This window comes from Gossypium hirsutum, chromosome A11 (assembly GCF_007990345.1).
Source record: "Gossypium hirsutum isolate 1008001.06 chromosome A11, Gossypium_hirsutum_v2.1, whole genome shotgun sequence".
Classification (NCBI taxonomy): Eukaryota; Viridiplantae; Streptophyta; class Magnoliopsida; order Malvales; family Malvaceae; genus Gossypium; species Gossypium hirsutum.
Window position 1 is genome coordinate 16,335,989 of NC_053434.1, and position 24,921 is coordinate 16,360,909.

The 24,921-nt window shown below is 32.6% G+C and overlaps 4 protein-coding genes across 6 annotated transcripts; 3 read left to right on the top strand and 1 right to left on the bottom strand.

Moving 5' to 3' along the window:
- The first annotated feature begins 207 nt into the window (after window positions 1–207).
- On the top strand, window positions 208–7,946 carry LOC107924514 (uncharacterized). Of its 2 annotated transcripts, XM_016855001.2 has the most exons (17): window positions 208–436; window positions 527–637; window positions 752–850; window positions 922–1,081; window positions 1,181–1,319; window positions 1,981–2,074; window positions 3,007–3,141; window positions 3,414–3,514; window positions 4,041–4,154; window positions 4,562–4,785; window positions 5,154–5,212; window positions 5,298–5,483; window positions 5,580–5,703; window positions 5,939–5,997; window positions 7,036–7,181; window positions 7,268–7,432; window positions 7,548–7,946. In XM_016855001.2, the coding sequence occupies exons 1-17, from the start codon at window positions 376–378 to the stop codon at window positions 7,851–7,853; spliced, it is 2,283 nt and encodes a 760-aa protein (XP_016710490.1). In that variant the 5' UTR covers window positions 208–375; the 3' UTR covers window positions 7,854–7,946. The 2 variants fall into 2 exon arrangements, with proteins under 2 accessions (XP_016710490.1, XP_040937133.1); XM_041081199.1 differs by lacking the exon at window positions 752–850 and having other exon boundaries at window positions 236–436.
- Window positions 7,947–9,539: 1,593 nt separating this feature from the next.
- Window positions 9,540–11,873, top strand: LOC107923356 (probable serine/threonine-protein kinase PBL26). Its single transcript, XM_041081200.1, has 5 exons — window positions 9,540–10,134; window positions 10,224–10,432; window positions 10,514–10,703; window positions 10,809–11,200; window positions 11,302–11,873. The coding sequence occupies exons 1-5, from the start codon at window positions 10,008–10,010 to the stop codon at window positions 11,671–11,673; spliced, it is 1,290 nt and encodes a 429-aa protein (XP_040937134.1). The 5' UTR covers window positions 9,540–10,007; the 3' UTR covers window positions 11,674–11,873.
- A 1,260-nt stretch (window positions 11,874–13,133) lies between these two features.
- On the top strand, window positions 13,134–16,274 carry LOC107924569 (uncharacterized vacuolar membrane protein YML018C). Its single transcript, XM_016855082.2, has 4 exons — window positions 13,134–13,408; window positions 13,687–14,415; window positions 14,515–14,941; window positions 15,832–16,274. Exons 2-4 carry the CDS (start codon window positions 13,843–13,845, stop codon window positions 16,146–16,148), a joined length of 1,317 nt encoding a protein of 438 aa, XP_016710571.1. The 5' UTR covers window positions 13,134–13,408; window positions 13,687–13,842; the 3' UTR covers window positions 16,149–16,274.
- Window positions 16,275–18,509: 2,235 nt separating this feature from the next.
- On the bottom strand, window positions 18,510–21,707 carry LOC107924547 (deSI-like protein At4g17486). Of its 2 annotated transcripts, XM_016855047.2 has the most exons (6): window positions 21,551–21,680; window positions 21,259–21,378; window positions 20,940–21,032; window positions 20,665–20,762; window positions 19,644–19,960; window positions 18,510–19,066 (listed from the first exon to the last, which is right to left on the bottom strand). In XM_016855047.2, the coding sequence occupies exons 3-6, from the start codon at window positions 20,946–20,948 to the stop codon at window positions 18,630–18,632; spliced, it is 861 nt and encodes a 286-aa protein (XP_016710536.1). In that variant the 5' UTR covers window positions 20,949–21,032; window positions 21,259–21,378; window positions 21,551–21,680; the 3' UTR covers window positions 18,510–18,629. The 2 variants fall into 2 exon arrangements, with proteins under 2 accessions (XP_016710536.1, XP_016710535.1); XM_016855046.2 differs by lacking the exon at window positions 21,259–21,378 and having other exon boundaries at window positions 21,551–21,707.
- Window positions 21,708–24,921: the final 3,214 nt, after the last annotated feature.

Below are 24,921 nucleotides of genomic sequence, written 5' to 3' on the forward strand. Positions count from 1 at the left end.
TGGAGTTTTTCCATCCATTATAGTTTTTAAACAAAATATTTTAAATGAAAAAAAAACACTAAAATAAAATGTAATTACTTCTGGGTTGGTAAGAGCTCAAAACAAAGAAAGGCTGAAAATATATAGTTTAATGGGTTTACGGTGCAAGGCCCAATGTAAATTGGCCCGACCTGTTTACATTTTCGACAGTTGCACTGAACCCCGGATGGCAGACGGATAGCTTAAACTCTACCCGGAGTCTGAAAACCCTATTTCTTAACTCCAAATTTCCAGTTTAGAATTGCAGGAAAAAAAGACAAAAAAAGGGGGGGGGGAGTTTTCAACTCGTTAAATTCCAAAATCCCATTTTACTATCCTGCAAAATTTTCTTAGAAAATGTCTTTGAGACACCGTCATCTCAGGAAATTCTCAAGCTTTTTGCCCCATTTATCCTCAGGTCTTATATATGTAGTTTAGTACCCTTTCCTGGGTTTTTTTTATTAAATTAATTATATTTTGGTTAAATTTATGTTTGTTGTCGAATTAGGCTATCATTATCAGCCGTCTAGACGATTACTCAATTCAGTAGCTTCCTCATCGAGTCATTTGCTTCAGCAATGCAATGGAATTGACACTAGATTTTCCGAGAGGTTTTCAGGTAATCCTTTTTTTAAAAAATATTTTAAAATGACCAGATTATGACTTATGATCTTAATGTAACATTAGTTTCAAGATTTGGGTCACTCTGACTCTCCTAATTTACCAAAGACAGTCTCTTTCAGGCATTCAACAACTTCACAACTATCTCAAGTTTCTCTTTCTAAAACCCAATTATTGTCTTTCCTTAAATCTGCTCTTGATCAGCTTCAAGGTATTCAAATCTACTACTTTGTTTTTGTTTCTTTGAATTGATGTTAACTTACTGATACGTCTTCGATTTAGGTCCAAACCATTGCTGGTTGAATAAAGTTGATGAAAACAAAGAATTTTTGAAGAAGGACGGGAATTTTTTAGTTGTTGCTGGAAGGTTCTTTCAGAATTCAGAGAAAGTAGGATGCAATCCAGCTGTTATATTCGAAAAAGTGAAGTTGCTTCAGCAGAGGTAGGGAGAGAGAGAGTGGATAACTTTTTGCTCTAAGCTTCTCGAATATTAATTTTTTTTCTTCATGAGTGAAAAAAAGTTCATGCTTTGTTGTTGTAGGTTCCCTTCGATACAGGTTATTGGTTTCCAGGATTGCAGTTCAGTTTGCTCTGCTGATGATCGAAGTCAACTTATTCAATTGATAATGGAAGAATACATTAGTTTTCCTGTTTTGTTTTCAAACAAAAACTTTTCTAAGGTACAGTTTTAAAATGGAACTATTTAAGACTATATAGCAGCAAAGCCATACATTCCCATGAATAAAATCCTTTCCCATAATCTTGTAAGAGTTGAATTTTACTTGAAAACATATTCTCACAATTAAGTCATCGCCATAAAATACGGTTCCCTCAGTTGCTCAGAAGGAATCAGTGAGATCTTCTTCTTCTTCTTCTCTTTTCTGCTGACATTCAACATACGTCAATCTTTGCTTATAAGATGCTATTTTCTGCCAACTCCTCCTTATATGTATTTATACATTATAACAAGTGATAAATTTATTAGAAAGCATTTGAAATAGGGAAAAAAAGTAAAGGTGTCAAAGTAGAGTAGAGCACTTTTCCGATCTTCCATTGACAACTCAGTGTAACTTCAGACTACAACATAATCAATCATGGATCTTTTGCTATGAATTACTCTCAAACTATTTAATGAATTTTTAAAGCTGTAGTACCATTTATCAGCATACTTTTTTGTGTTGCCTTTATGATTTTAAACATGGTTTAGAAATTACAATCAGTCTACCATTGTTGACTAATTTCTTTTCTTCACAACTTTCTGTTCTGTTCTGTTCTATTTCTCGACATTATATGTTCATCAAGGAGATTGATTAAAATTTCTTTTTCTCTCTATGTATTTAGTTGACAGAGGAGGCATGCTTCATTTTGTCTAAAGATTTTAAGAACTCTCTAGTTTTCCATGAGAAGGACCTGGATATAGCAATGCTTAACAAAGGTATGTTTATTATTCAGGTATAACAGCAAATCTATTCACTTTGATGTAGACGTTTTTACACTAAGGATCTTTCATCAGGATTGAAGTTATTGCTTCTGTTTCCATTACATTTTAGAACAACCAAAACATTTCTTCTTATACAAATTTTACACCTTTTAAACTACAAACTTCTTAGTATAATTAGCGAGCTTCGAGCTTCTTAATTTGCACATTGAAGCAATCATTTGAGCTTATTTTGCACATTTGAAAAGCAAGCATTTGAGGGATAACTTTCGAATTTGGGCTTGTTAATGTGAGTTTTGAGCTTCTTGATTTGCACATTGAAGCAATCTTTTGAGGGATAACTGATAAAAGTTGGCTATCTATTGGAGTTAGGATGGTTGCCTTCCCTTTCAACGCTTTATCCTGAGTACTGCTCGACTGATATTATCAGTTGTATTTTGTTGTTTATCAATTATTGCATTTACTTGTTAATGTTTTTCACTTGAAAAGAATGTTGAAGCTTTTTCTTCTAAGTATTTGATCTAGATTAGTTGCTTCAATAATTATGACCAACAGAATATGTATATGATTACATTGTAGATAACTTATAAAGCATGAAAATGAGATGGTGGACCTATAAATGCATTGTCCTAAGTTGTTCTCTATCCCCCATTATTTTCTTCTTCTCTCCTCCTATATGACTGTTTGTATGTCCTAAGCTCCTGCATCTTGACATGCTCTTCCTTTCAACGTGGTTGTTACCATGTCGGAACATTTCTTCTTTTATGGCTTTTACAACCGTCCCCCTCTCTTTGATTTTTATGTCTTCTCAAAGTAATTATCAACTAGATATTTATGCACTTGCATGTGCACATGTTGGTACTCAAGTTCCATGCATGTATGTACACTTACAGCTACCTTTCTTATCTTTGATTCTGCTTCCTTTGCAGCCATTGAAGAGTTAAGTGTACAATACCATGTCAATAATATTGCACTTCATAAAAGTTCGTGGTCAAAAGAAGCTGAGATCATTAAGGAACCCCATTTTTGCACTGTCCTGCGGAATTTACTTCTTTACTTCCCTGGTATAGGTCTTTTATGGCACTGTTTCTTGCGGTTTTCCATATGGTATTTCAGCTCTTCAGCAAATTTTGTAAGAGGGCCAAATGAATTTGAATAAATAATGACATAAAGCTCTGCTCAATTCAAGAACTTTGGTTTATCTAAAACTGAATGATTAATTGAGTACTGATCTAGTTAATATCATTTTCAAGAATAGTAATGGCTTGTCCCTTTAGTTTAGAGTGATGGGATGAAATGAAAACTGCAGTATTCTCAAAGCTTTTTTTTTTTACAGCATGCATCTCAACAGATGAAAGTGGCAAGCGCTTGTTCCTTTCTGACAGCAATCATCATCGGATAATTATATTTGATGGTGATGGGACGATTTTAGACTGTGTAAGCACTTAAACTTATAAGTTGCAGTCACTGTTTTAAGTTCCTATCTTTGGCTGGTGATTATTCTCAACTATGTAATATTTGACAGATAAATTTAGTCTATCTGCAACAAGTAGAAATAGAATGCAGGACAATTGGGTACTTTCCCAAACTACTGAATTTAGCAAAATGAAAAAATCATAAGGTTTCCTTTTTTTTTTTTTTTGGTTTGGGGGGGGGGGAATTCAAATAGATTCTTTTATCCGTTTTGGCTACTTAACATCAATGAACTGAAATAGGTCAGGACAGCATCTTTTTGGCAGTTGATTATTATTGGACCTAGTATATCTGTTGAATAGTCTCCAAAAGACAAAACATAAGTTTTTTGCTTAATGAACTAGTAATAATTTCTGGCTGGCAATGTGAAATTTAGGTTCAAAGATTTCTCATATACTTGTTATCCTTTATTCAATAATTTTCTCCTTTTATATAAGCTGAAATAAAAGACAAACAGTTTAGATTCAAACTTAAATTTTTTATATGTCAGATTGGTTCTTGCCCAGGTTTTGAGGATGGTGAATTCGAGTCTGCAAAGCTGCTTCGCCCATCTGCTTCCTTTTATCATGAAACTGAAGATTGCCTTTATATTGTAGATTCGGAGGTATGGTCTTAGGATCTTAACATGATTTTGCATTGCATCTTATATTTGAGGCACTAAGGTCTTGGGGTTTAAAAATCTCCATGCTATAGGGGTTATGATTATGGAAAGAAACGAAGTTTCAATTTAATGCTTGTCACTCTCTTGATATATAGTGTGCATTTTAGGCTCTAACCATTAGGTATCCTTTGTTACGTGCTTATTTCTAGATAAACATAGATTGAAAATAAGATATGAATTCTTGGCAATTCTATCCTATAGTCACTCGGAACTTTGTTACTTACCTTCTTTGTGCTGGTTGGATTTCTTGTTATATAATCTTTTGGCAATTTGTCTATTAGCATGTCATATGCCGGTGGTATTTTAAGTAGGGTTTAATTAATATTTTTGGTTTCGACCTTTCTGTTAAGAATCATGCCATCAGAAGAGCTGATTTGGACAGGAGGGTTTTGGAAACAGTTTATCCGACATCTAGCATCCACAAGAAAAGTACTGGTTTGTGGACCTGGATCAGGAATAAGCTGGGTTTTACCAGTGATGATGATGTGAAATTTGAAGAGCATGATTCCCCTTCACTAACGTGTCCTTGGCATCTGATAAAGACTGAGGATAATTTTTTAATTATCAGTCGAAGGTAAATCTTCTTATTCTATTTTTTTTGTAAAGTATATTCTTATTCTATTTCTCTTATCAACACTCTGGGTATTCTTTCCCTAGAATTCTTACCATACTCCTTAAAGCTCCATGGTTGTCAAGCAAATTCTTCTTGGCTTTTACTTTTGATTTGTTTATTGATTTTTATAGTTTCATTAGTTGCTTATGTGCTGTTTTAACTTCAAGGTAACAAACATAATCTTTCTTCTGGTGCCAAGCTAGCAATATGACTTGCTAACAGTGCTCCAGCACCAATCCTTGTTATTATTTATATTGTAAATGTCTTCAACCAGTAGGCTGCATAACTGATGCCTATAATTCTACTTAAACGGTGATATCCTTTTGCAGCTTTGAAACGTTATGGGTTATGGATTTTGAATTGGGAGAGATTAAAGAAGTTGTCAAAGGTTTAAAGTTACTTTTCTATATGTTTATTATTTGTTCTTTAATCAGTTGAGTCCATCTAATATTTCTTCTCTCATTTCTATGAAGGATTTCCAAATACTTTGGAGTTCTGCAGACACTTCATCTTGGAGAAAGTATCCCTTTTGAAAAAGATGCCACACTATCTGTTGCAACACCAAAGAGATGCCAACTTAGCACGAGAGGGCCTTCCATATGCTGGCCTTATATCATGCATTACAACATTCGAAAATCACATAATCATGTGTGACACTGGTACTCCATTTTTGCGTCTGTTTTATGTTTTGCCTCCTTAATCAGATGTATTCTGAGGTTTTCAAGTATTACTCATTTCTTAATGTGTATTTCAAGTGGGTCAGGGAGTTCTTAAACTAAATAGAGAATCTGGAATCAGTTCAAGTTTCCAGTTTTCTAATCTCGGGATGCTTGGACTACCTTATTGGCTGTCCTTCCCTCTGGAAAGCTTTTATGCTGTGTGAGTATTTTTTTCCTCCGTGTTCTCCCTGAATTCCTTTGATCTTCTTTCATCCGCTTCCCGCTTTCAATTTTTTCACTTTTTTTTATTCTCACATTGCTGGATTGGTGCCAAGTTATTATTGTCTTGCATGCCCTGCATAATGACAGTATTCTTCTATTTTCTGTAGTTTAAGTGAGAACTTTATTTCATTCTAACACCTCTGAACTTTTCACTTTTCTTGGCTTATTGATAGTGCCACTGGACTTTCTGTCAGACAAACCGATCATATTCAGCAATTCAGTTTGTTACCAGGTAGTTTACTGGCTACAGTTAATATCTTGCTCTCTGCATTCCCTTGCACAAATAATGTTTAGTTGCTATTTCTCTTTCGATGACCAGAGTATTTGACTCAGTGGTTGGTGCATGATCCTCAAGCTTTTTGAAAAATGTTTGAATCCACCCCTTTCCTCATATCCATAAAATAAAATACTAAATGTAATAATAATCAATCTGCCGTCCATAATTTGGTGTTCAGTTATGATGCTGATTATATGGTTTTGTTTTTGGCTGCTGTATATTATTTTCTTTTTGGTTCTTCCTTCCAAGTAATTGCACAAGATGTATTATATACTATTGTGGCTCACGTTGTCAGCACTGAATTATGAAGGTAAGACTTATTTTTCAGTTCCATGCTTCTCTTGGTTGTTTCTAAGGTGCTTAGATGTATAGCTGCATTTCTTTCTTGTGTCAAATCAAGAATTAAATCCATTTTACGTCTGGCTCTAACTGACATAACTTATTATCTCCTCCCATTAACATTAAGGGCTTTGGAGCAACTGATCTCTAGAATATGGACACAAGACTTGTTTATTCATTTTTCTTTGTTAGAATGTTCATTTGGAAGAAATTATGGTCAAACTTGTAGTCTGTATTTCAAGTAAAAAAAATGGGAATCTTTCATTATTTAGCAACCTTATGGTAATGGGTGGACCATGCATGGCATCATCTTAATAACATGTCAAAAGTGAATACTTACAAATGTCAGCATGTATGGTTGATATTAACAGGGCTTATATATCAAGAATTTGAGTCCCCTTGAAATTTAAGACCATGTAACAATTCAACAAACAAGCCAAAAGTATTTTGTTTTATCTGATGCTGATGCTCGAGCTACCTTTTTAGCATGCAGTAGGGCACCTTAACCAGCTATTCCCCTTTCTTGTCACCAAATGTTTCATGATACAACCGAAAAAGAAAGTGATGTTAGCTTAAACTATCATGCACTGGAGTAGATGCTTGCGTGCCATTGTTTGGTTCTTTTTTCTATGCCTAAAATGGGTTCTCTAACAGGTAGGGTTGACATCCGGTTAAACATAGACATCCCCACAGACACTGAACTTGTGGAACCTTTGCATGAAAGTTGCATATGGTGCCAAGCAAGGGGCGCTGCTACTGAGTTATCGGCGGTAGAGAATGTCGCAGGATCCTCAGAGAAGGTTTTCACCTTGCATTCGTGTAATTTTCCATGTCTAGTTGTGTAATAACTGATAATGAGCTCAATTCAGTTATTGGGTTTATGCAGGTTGGTGTTGCTCAACAATGGTATGATGAACTCGACAACCTTGCCTTTTGGGCACCTGAATCAGAACTGGTAGTCGAGGATGAGAATGCTACTATGGACACAAATCCTGAAGATAAGAGGATGCATATTGATTATGTTGTTAATACAAGCCCCGGAACAAGCGAGGTATATTTACTCGCTCTGCCTCTTCTAGTGATTGATGCAAAGCTTATGCCGTCTATTATGTTGTTCAGCCAAGATACGACAAGACTGATTTTGTTCTTTTCCTATCGCCACACAGGTTATAATTTATGCAGCACTATATCTAAAACTTAGAAGAAATCATGTTTTACAAGATGACAACGATCAAGAGAAATTTGCAGCAAGGATAGCAAATATTTTGAACCCTAAGGAAAATGAAAGTTTTGATGGCAAATCTTGCACCAAGTTCTTGCTAAAATCTAACAGAGATTTGAGAGACCTCTTTTTCATAAAACCTTTGCATGTAAGAATAAAGTTGAATTCTCAAGATCACCCAAAAGCTGATAACTCAAAGGACATTGTCTTAACAGACTCTTCCCTTAATATTGATGTATCCTTGAACTGAAGGCCATGATTGTTGATGCTGCCATATTGTTGTAATTTACCATAGAATTTTGGTTTGGAAATTTAAGCAATAATCTCTTCATATTTTTTGACACCTGTAATTCTTTATCATCTCTCTGGAAATTTCACTGTTTGGTATGAAGGAAAATGGAAGGAAAATTATCTTTCATTGTGTTTTTTTATGAAGACTGGAAAATACCAATGAATTTCTGGAATAATTAGGGTGATCGGTTCTGCAACATTGTCCTTGTAAGATAGAAGATGGATCAATCAAATTTTTATCCAAGTTTTTAAAAAGAAAATTGGGTTTTTTTTTTCATCAAAAGACTTGTTGAATCAATAAACTACTAATTACTCCGAAAAAAAGCCACGTTGAGCTTTCAACATTCAAAATCATGAATCCCTTGTAAGAACTCTAAAATTAATATAATATTAAAATAGTATTAAATTGAATAATGTATAATTGATTTTTTCGGTAAAGTGAGAAAATAATGTAAAGATGATAAAAGAAAGGTTGAATGATACCAAGAAAAAAAAATTAAGAAGCATGCTGTGATTCATTAATTTAAAGAAAGGACTAAATTGTAAATATATAAAAAAGTTTATGGCTTAAGTGTAATATTCAAGATTTAAGGTGTCAAATTTTAAAAATGAGTAAGTTAAATGACCAATAATGAAAATAATCCAATTTTTTTTGACATTGAATGGTCTGCAAGGATTAAATTGAATAAGTATAGAAATAAGAGGACTAAAATTGAAATTTTACCAAAAGTGAATAGTGACTCTAAGGATGGAATTTTAAAGAAACATGGAGGGTAAAATGGTCAATACTCAAATTAGTTATAAAGTATAATAATTAAGGATGAAATGTGTTGAAATTTGATTGGTTAAATGTTTTATTATTTTATAAGATATTTTAATAATTAATTAAGATATTTTTAAAGAAAAATGTAAAAATTTCTCTATCCATCTATTGCTTCTCACGTTGGTTATGGTTTTCATTTCTAACAATTTCGTCATTTATCATAAAACTTATTTTTCTCTCAAATTCTTTTAAAGTTTTCAGTCATTTCAAAGGAGAAATGAAATAAAGATATTAGAGAGTTAGAATACTACCTTGGAAGAAAGAAATTGGAGTTGGAATCGAAAAAAGTTGAGGAAAAATTGAAGAGGCAAGAGTTAAAATATGATCGAAAAAGAGTTTAGATAATTGAATTTAATCGGAATTACTTCGGTGCTTAAATGTAATATTCCTATACTTGACTGAATACTCGAGCTGGGTATAAAGGTCAGGGGAGAAGCCAGGGGGCTGGCATGGCTCCGGCCTCCCTAAAATGTAAAATTACTATTTATGCTCTTAAATTTTTTTAAAAATTTTAAATTAATAAAGATAAAATTGCACTTTGGTCTCCTTAAAATTATAAAAATTTGATTTATTCATTTACAAATTATAAAGATATAAACTATAAAAAATTAAAATTCCATCCGGCCCCTCTAAAAAATTATTCTGGTTTCGACCCTGATAAAGGTGCTATATCCCTTCTATGTCCTAACACGAGATGCATGCCATTGCTGGGCAGTCTCTATCTTTGCTTCAAGGCTGAAAGAATTTATTACATAATATGTCCGATATAATGTCCACACAGACACAGAAAAGAAATGATCCCACATTTGTCTCCATTTTCCACGGACCTACATAAAATTACAAGCTTCTTTTAACCGTTTCATTTCTAACCAACAATACATAACAGTACTAAGAACATTTTTGCTTGTTTTTGTTTCAATTCTAAGGTCACTATTTCTTTCATTCACCCCACTGTTTAATGAAGGTTTTTTTTTTTTTCCCTTTGATCTGAGATTTTTTCCCTGGAACCTTGTATAGTTAATTTGTTACTAGTCTAGGTAAGATTTTTTTTTCTTATTTTTATTTAGGAAGCTTTAGTTTTTTCTTCTTTTTTATTTGTTAGGAGTTATCATAGGATAAGATGTTATAACATTAATCCAAGTTGTTAAAGAAAATGTTTTAGAGGCATTTTGTGATTAAATAGCAGCACCTCCATGGGGTTACCTCACCAAGTTTGAGATTCAATAGCTTTGTAAACATTTAAAAAAAGGGTTAAGCAAAGGAGTTGTTTGATTCAGAATCCAAAGAAAAATGAATTGTTTTTCATGTTTTAATTCAGAAAAAAAGGCAGCTAAAAGGCAAAATAGTTCCACCAAAAATAATCAGGCTTGTGATAATGCTACAACTGAAGCTTTTCTTCCCCAGCAACATCCCCCAGGTAATGTCACGTTCCACGAATAAGCCTTTCATGCATAATGATGATAATCATACATAATTTTAATGTATGATCTTTCTTTTTTTGGGCAGAGAATATTCCTAAACCAAAGACCACAGCAACGGAGCCTGCAAAGACTACTGCCGATGGCACTAAAGACAATGGTAACAATAACATCGAGGTGGAAACTTTCACCTTCCGTGAATTGGCAGCCGCGACCCGAAACTTTAGAAAAGAATGCTTGATAGGGGAAGGTGGATTCGGTCGAGTTTACAAGGGAAAACTTGAAAAAACTGGCCAGGTAATGCATAGTTCTTCCATGCCTTTCATTGAAATATCATTGGTTTTTTCTTTTCGTCACATTGGGTTTACTTCATTTTAGGTAGTAGCCGTAAAGCAGCTTGACAGGAATGGATTGCAAGGGAATAGAGAATTCCTTGTTGAGGTATTGATGCTAAGCTTGTTGCACCATCCTAACCTAGTCAATCTTATCGGATATTGTTCCGATGGTGATCAGAGGCTTCTGGTTTACGAGTACATGCCATTTGGATCTTTAGATGATCATCTACTTGGTATACTTCCTTTCTTTCTTCTTTTTTCCTTTGTTTTTCTGTTGGATCATATGGCTTTCATAAGAAGGGGATGCATTTATGAATGTTTTACCTTTGGAACTTCAGATATTAGCCCGAGTCAGAAGCCATTAGACTGGTATGCCAGAATGAAAATAGCACGAGGTGCTGCTCAAGGCTTGGAATATTTACATGATAAGGCCAATCCCCCGGTCATCTACCGCGATCTGAAATCCGCCAACATCTTGCTGGATCATGAGTACAATGCCAAACTCTCTGATTTTGGATTAGCCAAACTCGGACCTCAAGGGGACAAAACACATGTATCTTCCAGGGTCATGGGAACATACGGGTATTGTGCTCCGGAGTATCAAAGAACAGGTCAGTTAACCGTGAAATCAGACGTTTACGGTTTCGGAGTCGTCTTGTTGGAGTTAATCACTGGAAGGAGAGCCATTGACACCACGAGGCCTAACAATGAACAGAATCTAGTTTCATGGGTAAAGCTCACTTTTTTTTTTCACAACATCTACCCTCATGTTTCTTTCAACAATCAATGTCTTTTTGGTTCTTTCTCAGTCTAATCTTTAACCATTACCAGGCTCAACCAATGTTCAAGGAACCAAGCAAGTTCTCGGAACTCGCTGATCCACTCTTGGAAGGCAATTTCCCCGTAAGAGGCTTGCAACAAGCCTTGGCAGTGGCGGCCATGTGCCTGCAAGAGGAAGGTGAGGTGCGTCCCTTGATTAGCGACGTGGTGACTGCTCTGAGTTGCCTCGGAAATGATCCAGATGCCAACATGAACGCCGCTGCTTACAAGAAATCCGACGATAAAGCAGGATATTCATTTTCAGAGAGTGGAAGTTATGGTGAAGATAGCAGGGCAGAACGACAACGAGCTGCTGCGGAAGCCATCGAGTGGGGTTCAAATTCAGAACACAATTCGGCGCAAACTCATAGCGCATCGCTGTAAAATTTTCGCAGACATTTATACAAACACGAGAAGTGCATAATACTACTGTAAAATACTATTGTTTAGTTTTGCTGTTTTATTTTATAATGTATTTTTGTGATCATGCACAGTGTAACAAAATTTATAAATTTGAGATATATAAATATATAATAAACCTTTACTCTGCAGTAAATCTGTTTATTAGCCATATTATCCATCCAAACTCCAACTTTTGCATGAAATTTGAGATGCTTAAAATAAAAATATTAGATATAAAAAATGAGTTTCGACAAAAAAATATTAAACCTAATCAAAATATGGTTAAAATTGGGCTTAAATATTCAGTCTAATAGCTTTTTATGGATTGGTACTATTGTAAAATTTAGTCTAATCTATCCAATAGCCTGATCCAGTCCTTTAAGTTTTTATAAATTTTTTTATAATTTTATATTAATTTTAATACATTTTTTATAATATTTTATGGTTTTTATATTTTTATAAAATTTTTAAATATGTTTTGTTAATTTTATAATTTTTTTATAATTGATTAGAATTTTTGAATTTTAATATTTTTAATAATATTTATAAATTTTTATTTTTATAATTTTTATAAGTTTATATAACTTGAAATTTTTCATTGAATATTTTAAATATTAATAATTTTTTAATTTTTAATTTTTTTATAATTTCTAATGATTTTTATGAGAAAATATTATATACACCTAACGTCACTATCTGATTTGATAATTTATTTTAACGTCAACATAATCAATCATAGGTTCTATTACCGAAGAAATTTAATTGGTTATTTTAGTTAGTAGTGGTTTTTTAAGTTGTTTTTAACCTAAAAATCATAAAAAAAAATGTAAAATAAGAGAAGGTTAAATTCTGTTATCAGTCCCTGTACTTTTGTGAAAGTTACAGATTTAATTTCTATACTTTAATTTGTTTATTTTTAGTCCATGTACTTTTCAGAATTTAAAATTTCAGTACTTACCAAATGATATTATTAAATTTATTAAGTTAATTTCTGCTATTTTCAAAATCTGACGCGCTAAACTTATTATCATATATGTAATGCTATGTTGGCTTATTATTTCCATATATTAATCACTAAAAATCTAACTAATGGGTTAATTACTATCACTTGCATCAAAATCAAGATTTCAATTTTTAAAAAGTATAAGTACTTAGAATGATCCAATTTGAGAATATAGACCAAACCTACAAATGTACGCATAGTACAAGAGTAGCAATTAAATTTAATCAAATAGATTTAACTGATATTATTTGGATTAAAACTAAAATTTTAAATTTTAAAAAGTACAAAACTAAAATTCACCGATTTGAAAAGTACACTGACTAAATCTATAACTTTCACAAAACATAAGAACTAAGAAACTAATTTAACCAAAAGAAAATAATAAAGCAAGATCGTGGCGGGGTTGAAAAAGATTTTCAACCAGCTCACTGTTTGACATTTTTGTTATGGAGATTTGAGATCAACAACGAATGTAAAAAGACAGATCAAAGGATCAAGAGAAGACAAAAATCTTAGTTTGGGCCATAAAGAGCTAATAAATTGGGCCAGAAGCTCCCTGTTTGGTTCTCGACAATCATTCTTCTTCTATACAACTGAATCTGAAAAACAATTCAGAATCAGAAAACCTGGGATAGAAGCAAATCTGTTAGACACTGAAAATATAGAACATATATATATATATATATATAAAGCATTCGATTCTTGGGGGGGCAGGTAAATTATTGTTCCGCATCTTATTTATTAGGATTATCATTTCCTTTTTCAAAAAAAATTTTGATTGCATTTTGATGTTTGTTCTAATCTGTATTTCTAATTTTTCCGGCATGATTGGATAACTACTCACCCTGATTTGATGAACTTGCGAATGGGTTCTCCTTTTAATCTCTATCAGTTTGTTTTTTCTTAATCTGATTTTAACCTTAGAATTACATTCTGTTGCAATCTTCCCCACTGTTTGCTTATTTTCTTTTCTTTTTTGTTTTTTACTCCAGGCAAGCTTCAAACTTTTATATGAATTATTGATATTTGGATATTACATTTTCAATAGCTCCCTCCTCTATGGGGATTCTAGAATTTGAAGTTCGGTGATTGGTTTTTGATATTTTTTCTGGAATGATTGTGACTTTGGGAGGTAGTTTGATCCATAAATGACTTCGAGAGAAATGAAAAGTGAAGCTTGGAGGTGGGGCTTAGGTTTGTTTTACATATTGGCCGTCGCGTCTATATGGATATCTGCTAGTTTTGTGGTACAGTCTGTTGTTGATGCAGGTGTTTCACCATTTCTTATAACATACATTTGCAATGCCTTATTCCTTCTTTACATTCCCTTGGTTGAAATTGGACGGTATCTGGAAGATAATTGTGGAAGTTTAATGTTCCGGAGAAATAGACGAAGTCATTTACAAGAGTTGGGAGGATCAGAGCAAGCTATCCTTCTTGCAGATGGTGTTTTAGGTACAAGAGAGGATGGATCAAGTCGATTCTCACTTGCGGAAGAGGGAGAAGTTGGTCACGAGATCCCAGATGGTTCACAATCGGAAAATGATTCCATCGAGCATATTAAGACTTTGCCTGAACAAGATGAAGTTGCTGACATGGGCTTAGATGCAAAAGGGCGATGGACACTAACTAGAGTGGCTAAAGTTAGCCTGTCAATAAGCCCATTTTGGTTTCTTGCTCAACTGACTTTTAATCTCTCACTGAAGTACACTACTGTAACAGTAAGCATAATGCATGTCTTCAATGTTTTTATTTGTTCAGGTTTCACACATGTTCTTTTCATGTTTGTCGTATAATTTACTTTCATTTGTTGTCTGCAGTCTAACACCATCTTAAGCAGTGCGTCCAGCCTTTTCACGTTTTTGGTATCTTTGGCATTCTTGGGTGAGAAGTTCACTTGGATAAAGCTTGTGAGTGTCCTCCTTTGCATGGCAGGAACCATTATTGTCAGCTTGGGTGACTCTAGCAACTCCAAGAATCTAAGAATAATTGCTTCAAACCCTATTCTTGGAGACATTCTGGCTCTTCTCTCAGCTGCTTTCTATGCTATATACGTTACACTTATTCGTAAACAGTTGCCTGATAATGATGAAAAGAGTGGTCATGCCAGCATGGCACAATTCCTGGGATTTCTAGGGCTTTTCAATGTATTAATATTCCTTCCCGTGGCTCTTATACTCAATGTCACCAAGCTAGAGTCTCTCAACACATTATCCTGGAAGCAGTTTGGCCTGATTATAGGAAAAGGTTTGTATTTTACTTTGGCTTTCAGTTACTTTCTTTCTCTTAACTGATGAAATTATTAAATTTATCTACCTAATTTGTCTGCATATATAGGAAAAGATGCCTGACTTTATGTATCTGCATATGTAGGTGACATTTTTGCTTGGTGTTTTTTGGCTAGGTTGTATTTCACTGTTTTTTAAGGTGATGCCTTATCAGATTTATTTGTATACTAGGAAATATTTGTGCCTTTATGGGGTTTGCCTACCTTTTTGTCATCATCTTTCCTTTTGAGAACCTTTTTATGGATTTCTCCTTTCCAAACTGCTCGTTTATAATTATATGGGAGCTGATGGGTCACAGAGCATTTATTGTGTGGAAAACTGTGCTTAACTTGCACTAATGTTGTAAGAATTGGTTGGATATGAAACTGTTTGTGCACGAACAGCTCGAGTCCTCATTGTCAATCACATTGCGACACTGATGGCTCAAAATTATGTAAAGAGCGTATTGACACTGTTTGTGCATAAATAATATGCAAGTTACATAGGGTATTGACTTTCTTATACATCCCTGAATTATATTGTTGTTTCAAGTCTTTAATCATTTAAAAGTAGGCATAATCGGAAAAAGAAGAATAAATGTGGCTGTATGCCATATCAAAACTTTGCCATAATCTCATGTTCCTCGCTGCCTTTCATGACTGCACAACATCATGGGAACCTGCACATGTTGCAGAAAACAATCATGTATGCATTTAGATATAAAAGGCAGTTTGATGGATCATTTCATTTCACTTCCTTGATAAAGCGATACAAATTTCATTTTACCACTATTATCGATTCTCTCCTAGCAGATTAACTGTCTTTTGCACTATGATGCCCATACCTGATTCATGTCTTCATCATGCATAGGTTTGTTGGACAATGTGCTGAGTGATTATTTATGGGCGAAAGCTGTTCTTCTTACCACAACAACAGTAGCAACAGCTGGTCTTACTATTCAAGTGCCATTGGCAGCCATCGTCGATACGATAATCGGCAACACTCCTCATCTCATGGATTACCTGGGAGCTGTGGCCGTGATGATTGGTTTCGCAGGAATCAACATCCCTTCTGATTTTTTTTGTAGATCTAAAGAAACTACAATTGAATTAGAGAATGAAAATATTACTTTAGCTAATCAAGAGCATACACCATTGCCTCTCCAAGAAACAATTCCTATTGACTAACGCGTCATTGTTGTTGTTATTCCAGTTGCTGCTGTAAAGTTACCACAAGGTAATTATTTTGAGCCTATATTGTTTTCTTAGGTTAAAATTTGAATCTTTACTATTATAATACTACTGATTTAGTCCTCTCTATTCCCATTTAAATGAATTTAGTCCTTTTATTTTTTATTAAAAAATAAATTTTAGGGAGAATTGATCATTGTTTTATGATGTTACGTTTAAATTGGATGATGTGGATTTTAGTGGGTCCCTGATATGTCGAGGGTGAACTTAATTTTTTGACTCACACAGATCAATCCAAAAAGTATCATGTTTATCGTAATTAAAAAGTAGTTAATATTTTGGTGTGTTTAGTATGATAATTAAAAAATACAGATCAACAAGGAAATAGGGTTATTGAAGATTGAAAGCCAAGCAAAGAAAAGCTATGCCCCTCTCCTGTTGAACCATCCTACGGTCTATTGTTTACATTTTCTATATTCTGCTGATTGGTAATTAATAGGCAGTGACTACCATAAAGAATTTTAATTGATCATACTGGTTGATAAGAAGACTGTAATTTGTATTTTTTATAGCATAAATTGTAATTACGTAATTATATAATATAAATTAAAAAAATTAATTATTATAAAAAATGTATTCATAATACTTGGAAAAATTCTTTTCTAACAAGTAATTTGTCTAATAAAGTATTTAACATTACGATTATTAATAAAGTTAATACTATGACATTATTGGTTGGTCATTTGTCAATTATCAATAATAAATAATAAATCCTATGCAATTTAGTTAAAATTAATATAAGTAATTTATAATAAATCCTACGTAATTTGGCTAAATATTTAGTATATCAAAATGTATTGAAAATTGTTTTTTCAATACTTTTTAAATTATTTAAACTAAACTAGTACAATAAAAAATAATTATATTTAAAAAAAATGAAGTTTATGTTCTAAATTAAAATATTATTGTTGTTGTATAAAAATAATTTCTTAAATTTAAAGGATACTAAAATTATACATTAACTTTGATACAATTTGCAATATTAAACATCAACTTCAAATTTAATTTGGTGCATTTGGATACATCAAACTTTAATTTTAGTTTAATTTTCACATTTCACTAACCTGTTATATTTGAGATATAATTTTCCATTAAATCATGTGTAAATTGCTTACATGAGATTTTATTAGGTTAAAAAATAAACAAAAAAATTAAATTATTTTTATCTAGATTAAAAAAATATTTCTTGGGGAAAAATCTTAATAAATTTATTAGGTGAAAATTGCGCCATATAGATAATGGGATTCGCAAAATATGAAAATTAAACCAAAATTAAAATTACTATATAAGATTGCAAATTGTATTAAAGTTCATGTATAAGTATAATATTTATCCCTAAATTTAATCATGTATTTGTTTAGAAAACTATAAGATGATTGGATTTGAATTTAATTTATTAAAATTACTGACATTATAATAATTACCCAAACATATCATTATATGTTATTATAACTAAATCTAATCACTAAATGACTTACCAATTCTTACTATAAAATTAAAATTATCTATTCTTATCCATACTATTAATGAAAAAGTTGAATAAGTTAATTCCACGAGTTAACTTCAAACAAATATGGAAAAACTAATATAGATACGTGATATTATATAAATTTAGGAAATTTTAATTTATTTATTTCAAGAACTTATAACTATTTCAATTAAGAAAAGAGTCCACTACAAATGACTTCGTTAAAAATAACTTTATCTGGAAACTTTAAAATCTTTTATTTTATTAATTACATTTTTATGTTATAAATATTTTTAAATATTATATTGTTTCAATTTTCAGCTAGTGTACAGTATCGTTGTTTTCCTAATTAATCTCTATTATTTAGTAACTTCTCATCAATTAAAAATCTAACCTTTTTTTAAGATTTCTTTAAAAATATATAGTTCTAAATATAAATATATATTTTAAAATTTTAAAAATTATTTGTCTAACAAAATTTTTTTTCCTAATTTAACGTTACATTTAATGTAAAAGTTCCAATAAATTAAAATATTCTAGTATTTATTTTTTGTAATTCTTTTGTACTTACCTTGGTAATTAGTTTATGTATTGTTTACATTTTAACAACACAATTCTTATTTATAAAATGTTTGGATTTATTCCATTAGACACACAAGTCCAATGGATATCGTTTATATAGCTGGAAACTGGTGCACTACTCAAGAGTAACAGGGCGCCCAAGAAAGTCCCAACAAATGTGTTTGTTGTATGCAATACAGTGCAAGCAAAACTTACTGTCTTTGACATCTTCACAATTCCAATGATTTAATTTAGGAAAATTCAAGTCATTTTTCAAAAATAAGTTGAATAGTTATCATAAAATGATTTCATTTTTGTCCAGATCCAGATTCCCAAAGGTAAACGCAGGACTTACAAAAAAAAAAATCGTTTTTTTCTTTTTCCTGCTTCTAACTTTGTTGCATAGCAACATTCAAGTGTCCATATTTCTGCATCACTTTCCTAGTTGCTAGTGCTGCTGCCTCACTAGCTCGCAATGTTCCACTCGCCATGATTGCGGCAAATTCACGGGTTATCTCCTCTTGGACCTTGGCTCGAGCATCTCCAAGAGGGTCTGCTGCAGCTCCATTGTTTTTTGATTTTTCCTGTGTGCCGGTTGGTTTAGAAGGTGGTATTGTCTTTTCTGATGTCTTGACTTCTTCAGATTTTGGTTGCTCCCCATCTTTCACCTTATTGTCTACCTCTTTTGGCTGACTACTAATGGAGGACCCGTTCACACTGATGGTTGTGAACTGGGATGACTGAGCAGATACAGAAGGCCTGAATTGGGGAACTTGAGGAACAGCACCAGCCCTCAAAGTTGTCTCCAGGTTCTGTATCATGGGCACTGTATAAACAAACTTGCCATATTAGCACCACATATTAAATAAAGTTTCATAACTCAAGGAGGATGAAAAGACAAATTTCATACAATCCTACGCATACTCCATAACCTGAAAAGTAGCTCCTAAAACTTTGAACTAACCAGCAATGTTCATTGACGAGGCACAACAGTTAACAAGTCTGGTTCCAGAAACCATTCAATTAGACCATGAAAGAAAAGGAAGCATCTGTTTTTGCAGAAAACAAAAACCGTGGTTGGGAGGTCCAGGTATATTTACTATACCTCTTGTGAGGAGGAAAAGACCAAAAAGAAAATGGATCACATTCATCATGGAATACAATTTTATCCATCAACTATCAAGCATGTTAGTTTAGCAATTTTCGGGCAAGATGAGAAGTTTCATTCAAGGAAATAAAAATTCACAATACTGGATGGAAGGTACTAGTAAGCCAATTCCAATTAGGAAAAATACTAACCACTATAATCTACTATGATTAACATGAAAAAGGTTAAGATGTCCCTACAGGATATCTGCCTCGGGGCTTCATCAAACAGATACAATGAATGAAGTAAAACTTACTTAAAAGTGCGCCCATCGGACTGCTCATAACTTCATTAGGTAGCTGCAAAATATAGTCTGGAATGTTGGAACCAACTAAAAATTGGGCAACCTCATTACTGAAGTTGTTGCAATTGTGGGTGAGCAAACTATAGGTCTCAGCAGTGTAGCGGGGACTAATCTCCTGCAAATACATCTCAAACACATCCTTAGGCACATGGGTGACTCCTAAATCAATCACTCTAATTGGTGTCCCATATGGTGTCGTCCCAGCAGGAGAATGTTGGATTCCTCCGCCAAAATAGTATTCATTGCCATAAACCACAACTCCAGTGTGCCTATCAAGCAAACAAAATTTAATAAACCCAAGTAAGAAAATGTGCATCAAGCAATGCAACTGTAAACCCCATTCAATTTCCAAGTCTGCAATGGGAAATAGAAGACTTCATGTCACAAAGATAAGTAAAATAACTTCAACTGAAAAAGAGCAAAAGAATATATACAAACCATCGAAACATAAGTTTCAAGCCTGGCTTAAGTTAAGAAAATAAGGTGAGAAAAACAAAAGAAAAAATGCTAACATTCACTAACAAGGCCCAACATATCTGATATTGAAATGAAGATGCAACAGGTCACAAGCCAAAATCAGATAAAGTTGACAAACTGCCGGACTCAACAATTTAAAACTGGTAAAATAAAAAAAAAAACTACCTACAAACTCTCACGAATAATGAAAGGAATTTTTAGTCAAAGTTCGATAAATAGTATGAAAAATAGGCTCTTCCTATACAAGGAATTAGTTTATTAATTTAAGTTGTTTGCTAGTTTATAATATATGCTTCTAAACTTTACCAGCAGATGGAGGCTCTATTTGTTTATTCACTGACTCCATCAAATTTGGAGTTCTTTTTATTTATTTAACAATATTAAAGTGAGCTTATGCGTGGTTGTGTATTTACAGTACACAGTTCATTGAAACAATCTGTAGCTTTTGTGAAAAAAGACATGACAAATTTCTTTCCCCTTCAAATTAAATGCTTACCATATTCCCTCAATAGGCTTCCCTAATAAGGTCATTGAAAGCTGCCGAGCAAGTCCTTGGCTCAAGTCATACACATTCAAGATAACTTTTTGACCCTCCTGTCACCGGTTCGAAGTCACTATTAGTCCACAGATATTGATAAAACATTTACCAAGCCAAATAAAATCCTCAAAAAGCGTACTGTAAAACTAGGTGCTAAAAGGCAAAGAAAATATAACAGAGCAAAGGAAAGAATCAAACATAAGTCGAAATAAATGGGGAGGAGAATTTGATACCTCAGCCATCCCTGCAGTTCAATGTGATAGCTCTTGGTAGAAAAGAGAAGAAAAAGAATTATTGCACCCTCGAACAGAACTGAGGAAGATGACCTGTCCAAACAGACCAGTGAGACAAATTTACAAGCAAAGAACTGTTTATATCATCCAATGAAAAACAAATATATGACTTTGCTTCTCAAGGCTTTCCGTAGATCAAATAATTTTCAAGTGCCATTTTAACAAAGATCTCAATACATTCATTCATGTCATGCAAAGGCAAATATCCCGTATTTTTCTACGAAAAATTCAAAATTTTAGACCTAAAATAGCTACTTACCCAGATAATCACACATCTTAAATTAAAAGCCCTAGAATTTCACTCGAGATAATTCAAATGGATTTATATTTCACAATCACTCCAGAATTCCCTCATTGCAGATCAGGAAATCGACATTTACTGCACATTGCAAACACAGGATCTAAAATACCACAATATCGAATCGAACGAACCCAAACAAATAAATATATAGTCAAATTCCTCAATTTCAAACCGAAAACACATCTAACTGGTAAATAAGTGTTTGAAATTTCAAAATAGTTTGGGAAGGAAACAGTACGGAGAAGCGTACCTGAGAGGAAAGAGCGGAATCACGGTAAGTTATGTTCTTTTCCCTTTCGGCCCGTTGCGCGAGACTAGGAACCGAACGTGAGAGCTTTTTTTTATAGTTGGGCGGTCGGGTCTGGATTCTCAATAACGATCTCGGATTTCGGGTTCGCGGTCTTCTATCACCTTCTAGAAATTACTAACCACTCATTTTTCTACACGTATTTAATTACTGTTTAGAGACGGTAACGGTTGGTCATACGTGGCAAAGAAAACCCGCTGTGGCCAGCGAACTTGTATTTGGCTTTACTTTCCAAAAATTCCAAGTTGCGTTTTTTGAAAATATAATATGGCAATAGTAATAAAATTAAATGGTTTTTGTTCTGATCTGACGCAAAGTCACCGTCACGATTCCAAATTTAGGATTTTTAGTTACAACAAATTTAACGGAATTTTAAAGAATGAAAAACCAGAAAAGCCATTTTTTAAAATAAAAAGTAGAACCAAGATGGGAGATAACAATCCTTTTGTAGTTAATATTATATGAATAAACTTATTAATTTTATGGAGAGATAACCATTTTTAAAAAAAATATATAAATATATAAACAACTAAAATTTTATAATTTTTTAAAATATATATAAAATTATTAAAAAACACGTCTAAAATGAATCTGGATAAATAATTATTCAAATCTATTTGAATTTGAAAAATTCCTACCCAAATTCATTATTGGTGTAAACTTTTTACTAAATTTATATATTTTAAATTTTTAAATTTTTTATATTTTTAATTTCAAAATAATAATATATAAACAAACTAATATTTTTATCCAAATTAAAAATATTTAAACTTCATAAAAAATATATCTCATATAAATCTGGATAAATAGTTGTTTAGATTCAAATGTAGCTGGACAATTATTTGTTCAGGTTCTTTCTTGATGTAAAAAAAAATATTTTTATTAATTTATATATGTTAGAGTTGTGTGAACCAAATTTTAAGAGATTGCTTGCAAGTCAAAGTTAAACAAAAATATATTTTCTTTTTAGAAAATTTAATATTTATTAGTATAATATATTTAGCATTTATTAGCATAGTTTATTTTACTTACAAATTTAGCCTATAAATAGGCTCTTTTACAACTTTAGAATATACACACATTAGACATTAGAACTCATAACACATTTAGAAAATTTTGTATTTACGTTTTGAGGGTTCTTTGTTTTCGGGTTTTCGAGGTTTAGTTTTTTTATCTCCATCTTTTATACTCTTCGCTCTTTTGCCATTATAGTAAAATTATCTTTGCCCGTGGTTTTTTATCCTCTTTGGAGGAGTTTTTTCACGTTAAATTTATGTGTTCAATTTCTCAATTTATTCCGCTATTTTTCTTGTTCGTTACTTAATTGGGTCAATCCTAACAAGTGGTATCAGAGCTAGTTCAATTTTTTTATAGATCAGCCCATTCAGAGATGGCAGCAACAATGTTTGAAATTGAGAAGTTCGATGGTGAGACAAATTTCAATCTATGGCAAGTTCGGATGATGGCAATTCTAGTTCCAACAAGCTTGAAAAAGGTTGTTATTGGGAAAAAGCCTGAGAATCTAAATCAAACAGAATGGGAAGAGCTTGATGAAAAGGCCTTGTCTGCAATCCAGTTGTGCCTCGCGAATACGGTATTGCAGGAGGTATTAATGGAGAAGACCTCATTTGCATTGTGGAAAAGGTTAGAAACTCTTTATGCGACTAAGTCTCTGGCTAACCGTTTAGTGTTGAAACAACGTCTATTTACGTTTCGCATGAACGAATGTGAGCTTCTTAGAGATCATATCAGTCAATTCATTACTCTTTTAAATGATTTAAAGAACGTTGAGGTTCATATTGACGATGAAGGTCAGGCTATGCTATTATTGTGCTCTTTACCCCCTTCATACAAGTCTTTCAGGGAAACTCTGATTTATGGTAGAGGCAAACTCTCGTTCGAATATGTGAAGGGTCATTTGTTAAGTAGAGACAAACTCGACAATGAGTTTGATTTGGATAGCAAGGCAGATAGGCAAGCTTCCGTTTTGGTAGCATCAAAGAAACGAGACAAAATGTGTCGCTATTGTAAAAAGTTAGGTCACGTCAAAGCAAATTATTATAAATTACGAAATAAAAGAGCTGTTGAGAGTAACGAGGAAGATGTAGCTGGTGCTAATTTGGCCGATGAAGGTGGTGATGATTTCTTGTTAGTGTCAACGAGTGATAACTCCAAGCTCACGTCCAAGTGGATCCTAGATTCGAGATGTTCTTTCCACATGTGTCCCAATAGAGAATGGTTCTCCACATACAGTTCGGTTGAAGGTGAAGTTGTGCGCATGAGAAACGATTCATCCTGTAAGGTAATTGGTATTGGTACTATTAAAATTAGGATACACGATAGGACGATTAGGACACTCTCAGATGTCAGGTATGTACCTGATTTATGAAAGAATCTCATCTCCTTGAGTATTTTAGACTTGAAAGGATGCAGAATCAATATCAAGTCGAGCGATATTAAAGTATCTCGTGGAGCTCTCGTTTTGTTAAAAGGTAAAAGAACCGGTAGCCTTTATATTCTAGAAGGTTCTACAGTGACCGGTGAAATCGGACGTCCCTCGTCCGTTACGGTGTACTCATGTTACACATAAATCATCACACCAAATAAATCATCACACCAAACTAAAATTTCAATGATGGTGACACTATCTAAACTATTAAAATTTCAATTAACGGTGTACTCATGTTACACATTCATAATGTTTTTTTAAGTACATTTAAATGTTAAATATAATTATTATATTCTTATATTAGTTTGAATACTTGATGTAGGGATTAGTTCCATATTAGTTATTTTTTAAAATTTAAAAAATAATTGTAACATTTCATAAAGAATACGATTAAAGAATTAAAATATTACATATATAATTTTAAAATATTGATAATTAATATTAAAATGATAATTTAAATTACGTGTTGATTGAGAAAAAAAATGGAATTATGATTTTTGTGAACTCCTTCCTTAAATTTCATTGTCTAAGCAATTATGATTCTCTGATCTAACTTTTCTTTACGACATTTAACATGAAAATATTGATTGATATTGTACTATAAAAACTTAAACAAATAGTGGGGTCGCATTAATTTAATATAAAAGACAAAAGAGTATTTACTTATTACAAAAATAGCCACATCATATAATTTTTTAAAATTTTTTATACCTTGTAATATAATATTATTATTAATGTATGTTTTTTTTAATATTTGATATATTTATAGAATTAATATTTGATGGTATAATTTTATACACTATAACTAGATGATGATATATCATTAAAAATAAATTTAATAAATTTAGTTTTAAATTTTTTTTTA

Coding starts and splice junctions, on each gene's coding strand:
- LOC107924569 (XM_016855082.2), top strand. CDS start 13,843: ATGACTTCGAGAGAAATGAAAAGTGAAGCTTGGAGGTGGGGCTTAGGT. Junction 14,416..14,514: donor TGAAGTACACTACTGTAACA/GTAAGCATAATG, acceptor TGTTGTCTGCAG/TCTAACACCATCTTAAGCAG. Junction 14,942..15,831: donor TGGCCTGATTATAGGAAAAG/GTTTGTATTTTA, acceptor CATCATGCATAG/GTTTGTTGGACAATGTGCTG.
- LOC107924547 (XM_016855046.2), bottom strand. Junction 19,961..20,664: donor AAGCCTATTGAGGGAATATG/GTAAGCATTTAA, acceptor TTTGCTTGATAG/GCACACTGGAGTTGTGGTTT. Junction 19,067..19,643: donor TCCGATGGGCGCACTTTTAA/GTAAGTTTTACT, acceptor TTGTTTATACAG/TGCCCATGATACAGAACCTG.
- LOC107923356 (XM_041081200.1), top strand. CDS start 10,008: ATGAATTGTTTTTCATGTTTTAATTCAGAAAAAAAGGCAGCTAAAAGG. Junction 10,433..10,513: donor AACTTGAAAAAACTGGCCAG/GTAATGCATAGT, acceptor ACTTCATTTTAG/GTAGTAGCCGTAAAGCAGCT. Junction 11,201..11,301: donor AACAGAATCTAGTTTCATGG/GTAAAGCTCACT, acceptor AACCATTACCAG/GCTCAACCAATGTTCAAGGA.
- LOC107924514 (XM_016855001.2), top strand. CDS start 376: ATGTCTTTGAGACACCGTCATCTCAGGAAATTCTCAAGCTTTTTGCCC. Junction 851..921: donor TGCTCTTGATCAGCTTCAAG/GTATTCAAATCT, acceptor TCTTCGATTTAG/GTCCAAACCATTGCTGGTTG. Junction 3,515..4,040: donor ATGGGACGATTTTAGACTGT/GTAAGCACTTAA, acceptor TTTATATGTCAG/ATTGGTTCTTGCCCAGGTTT.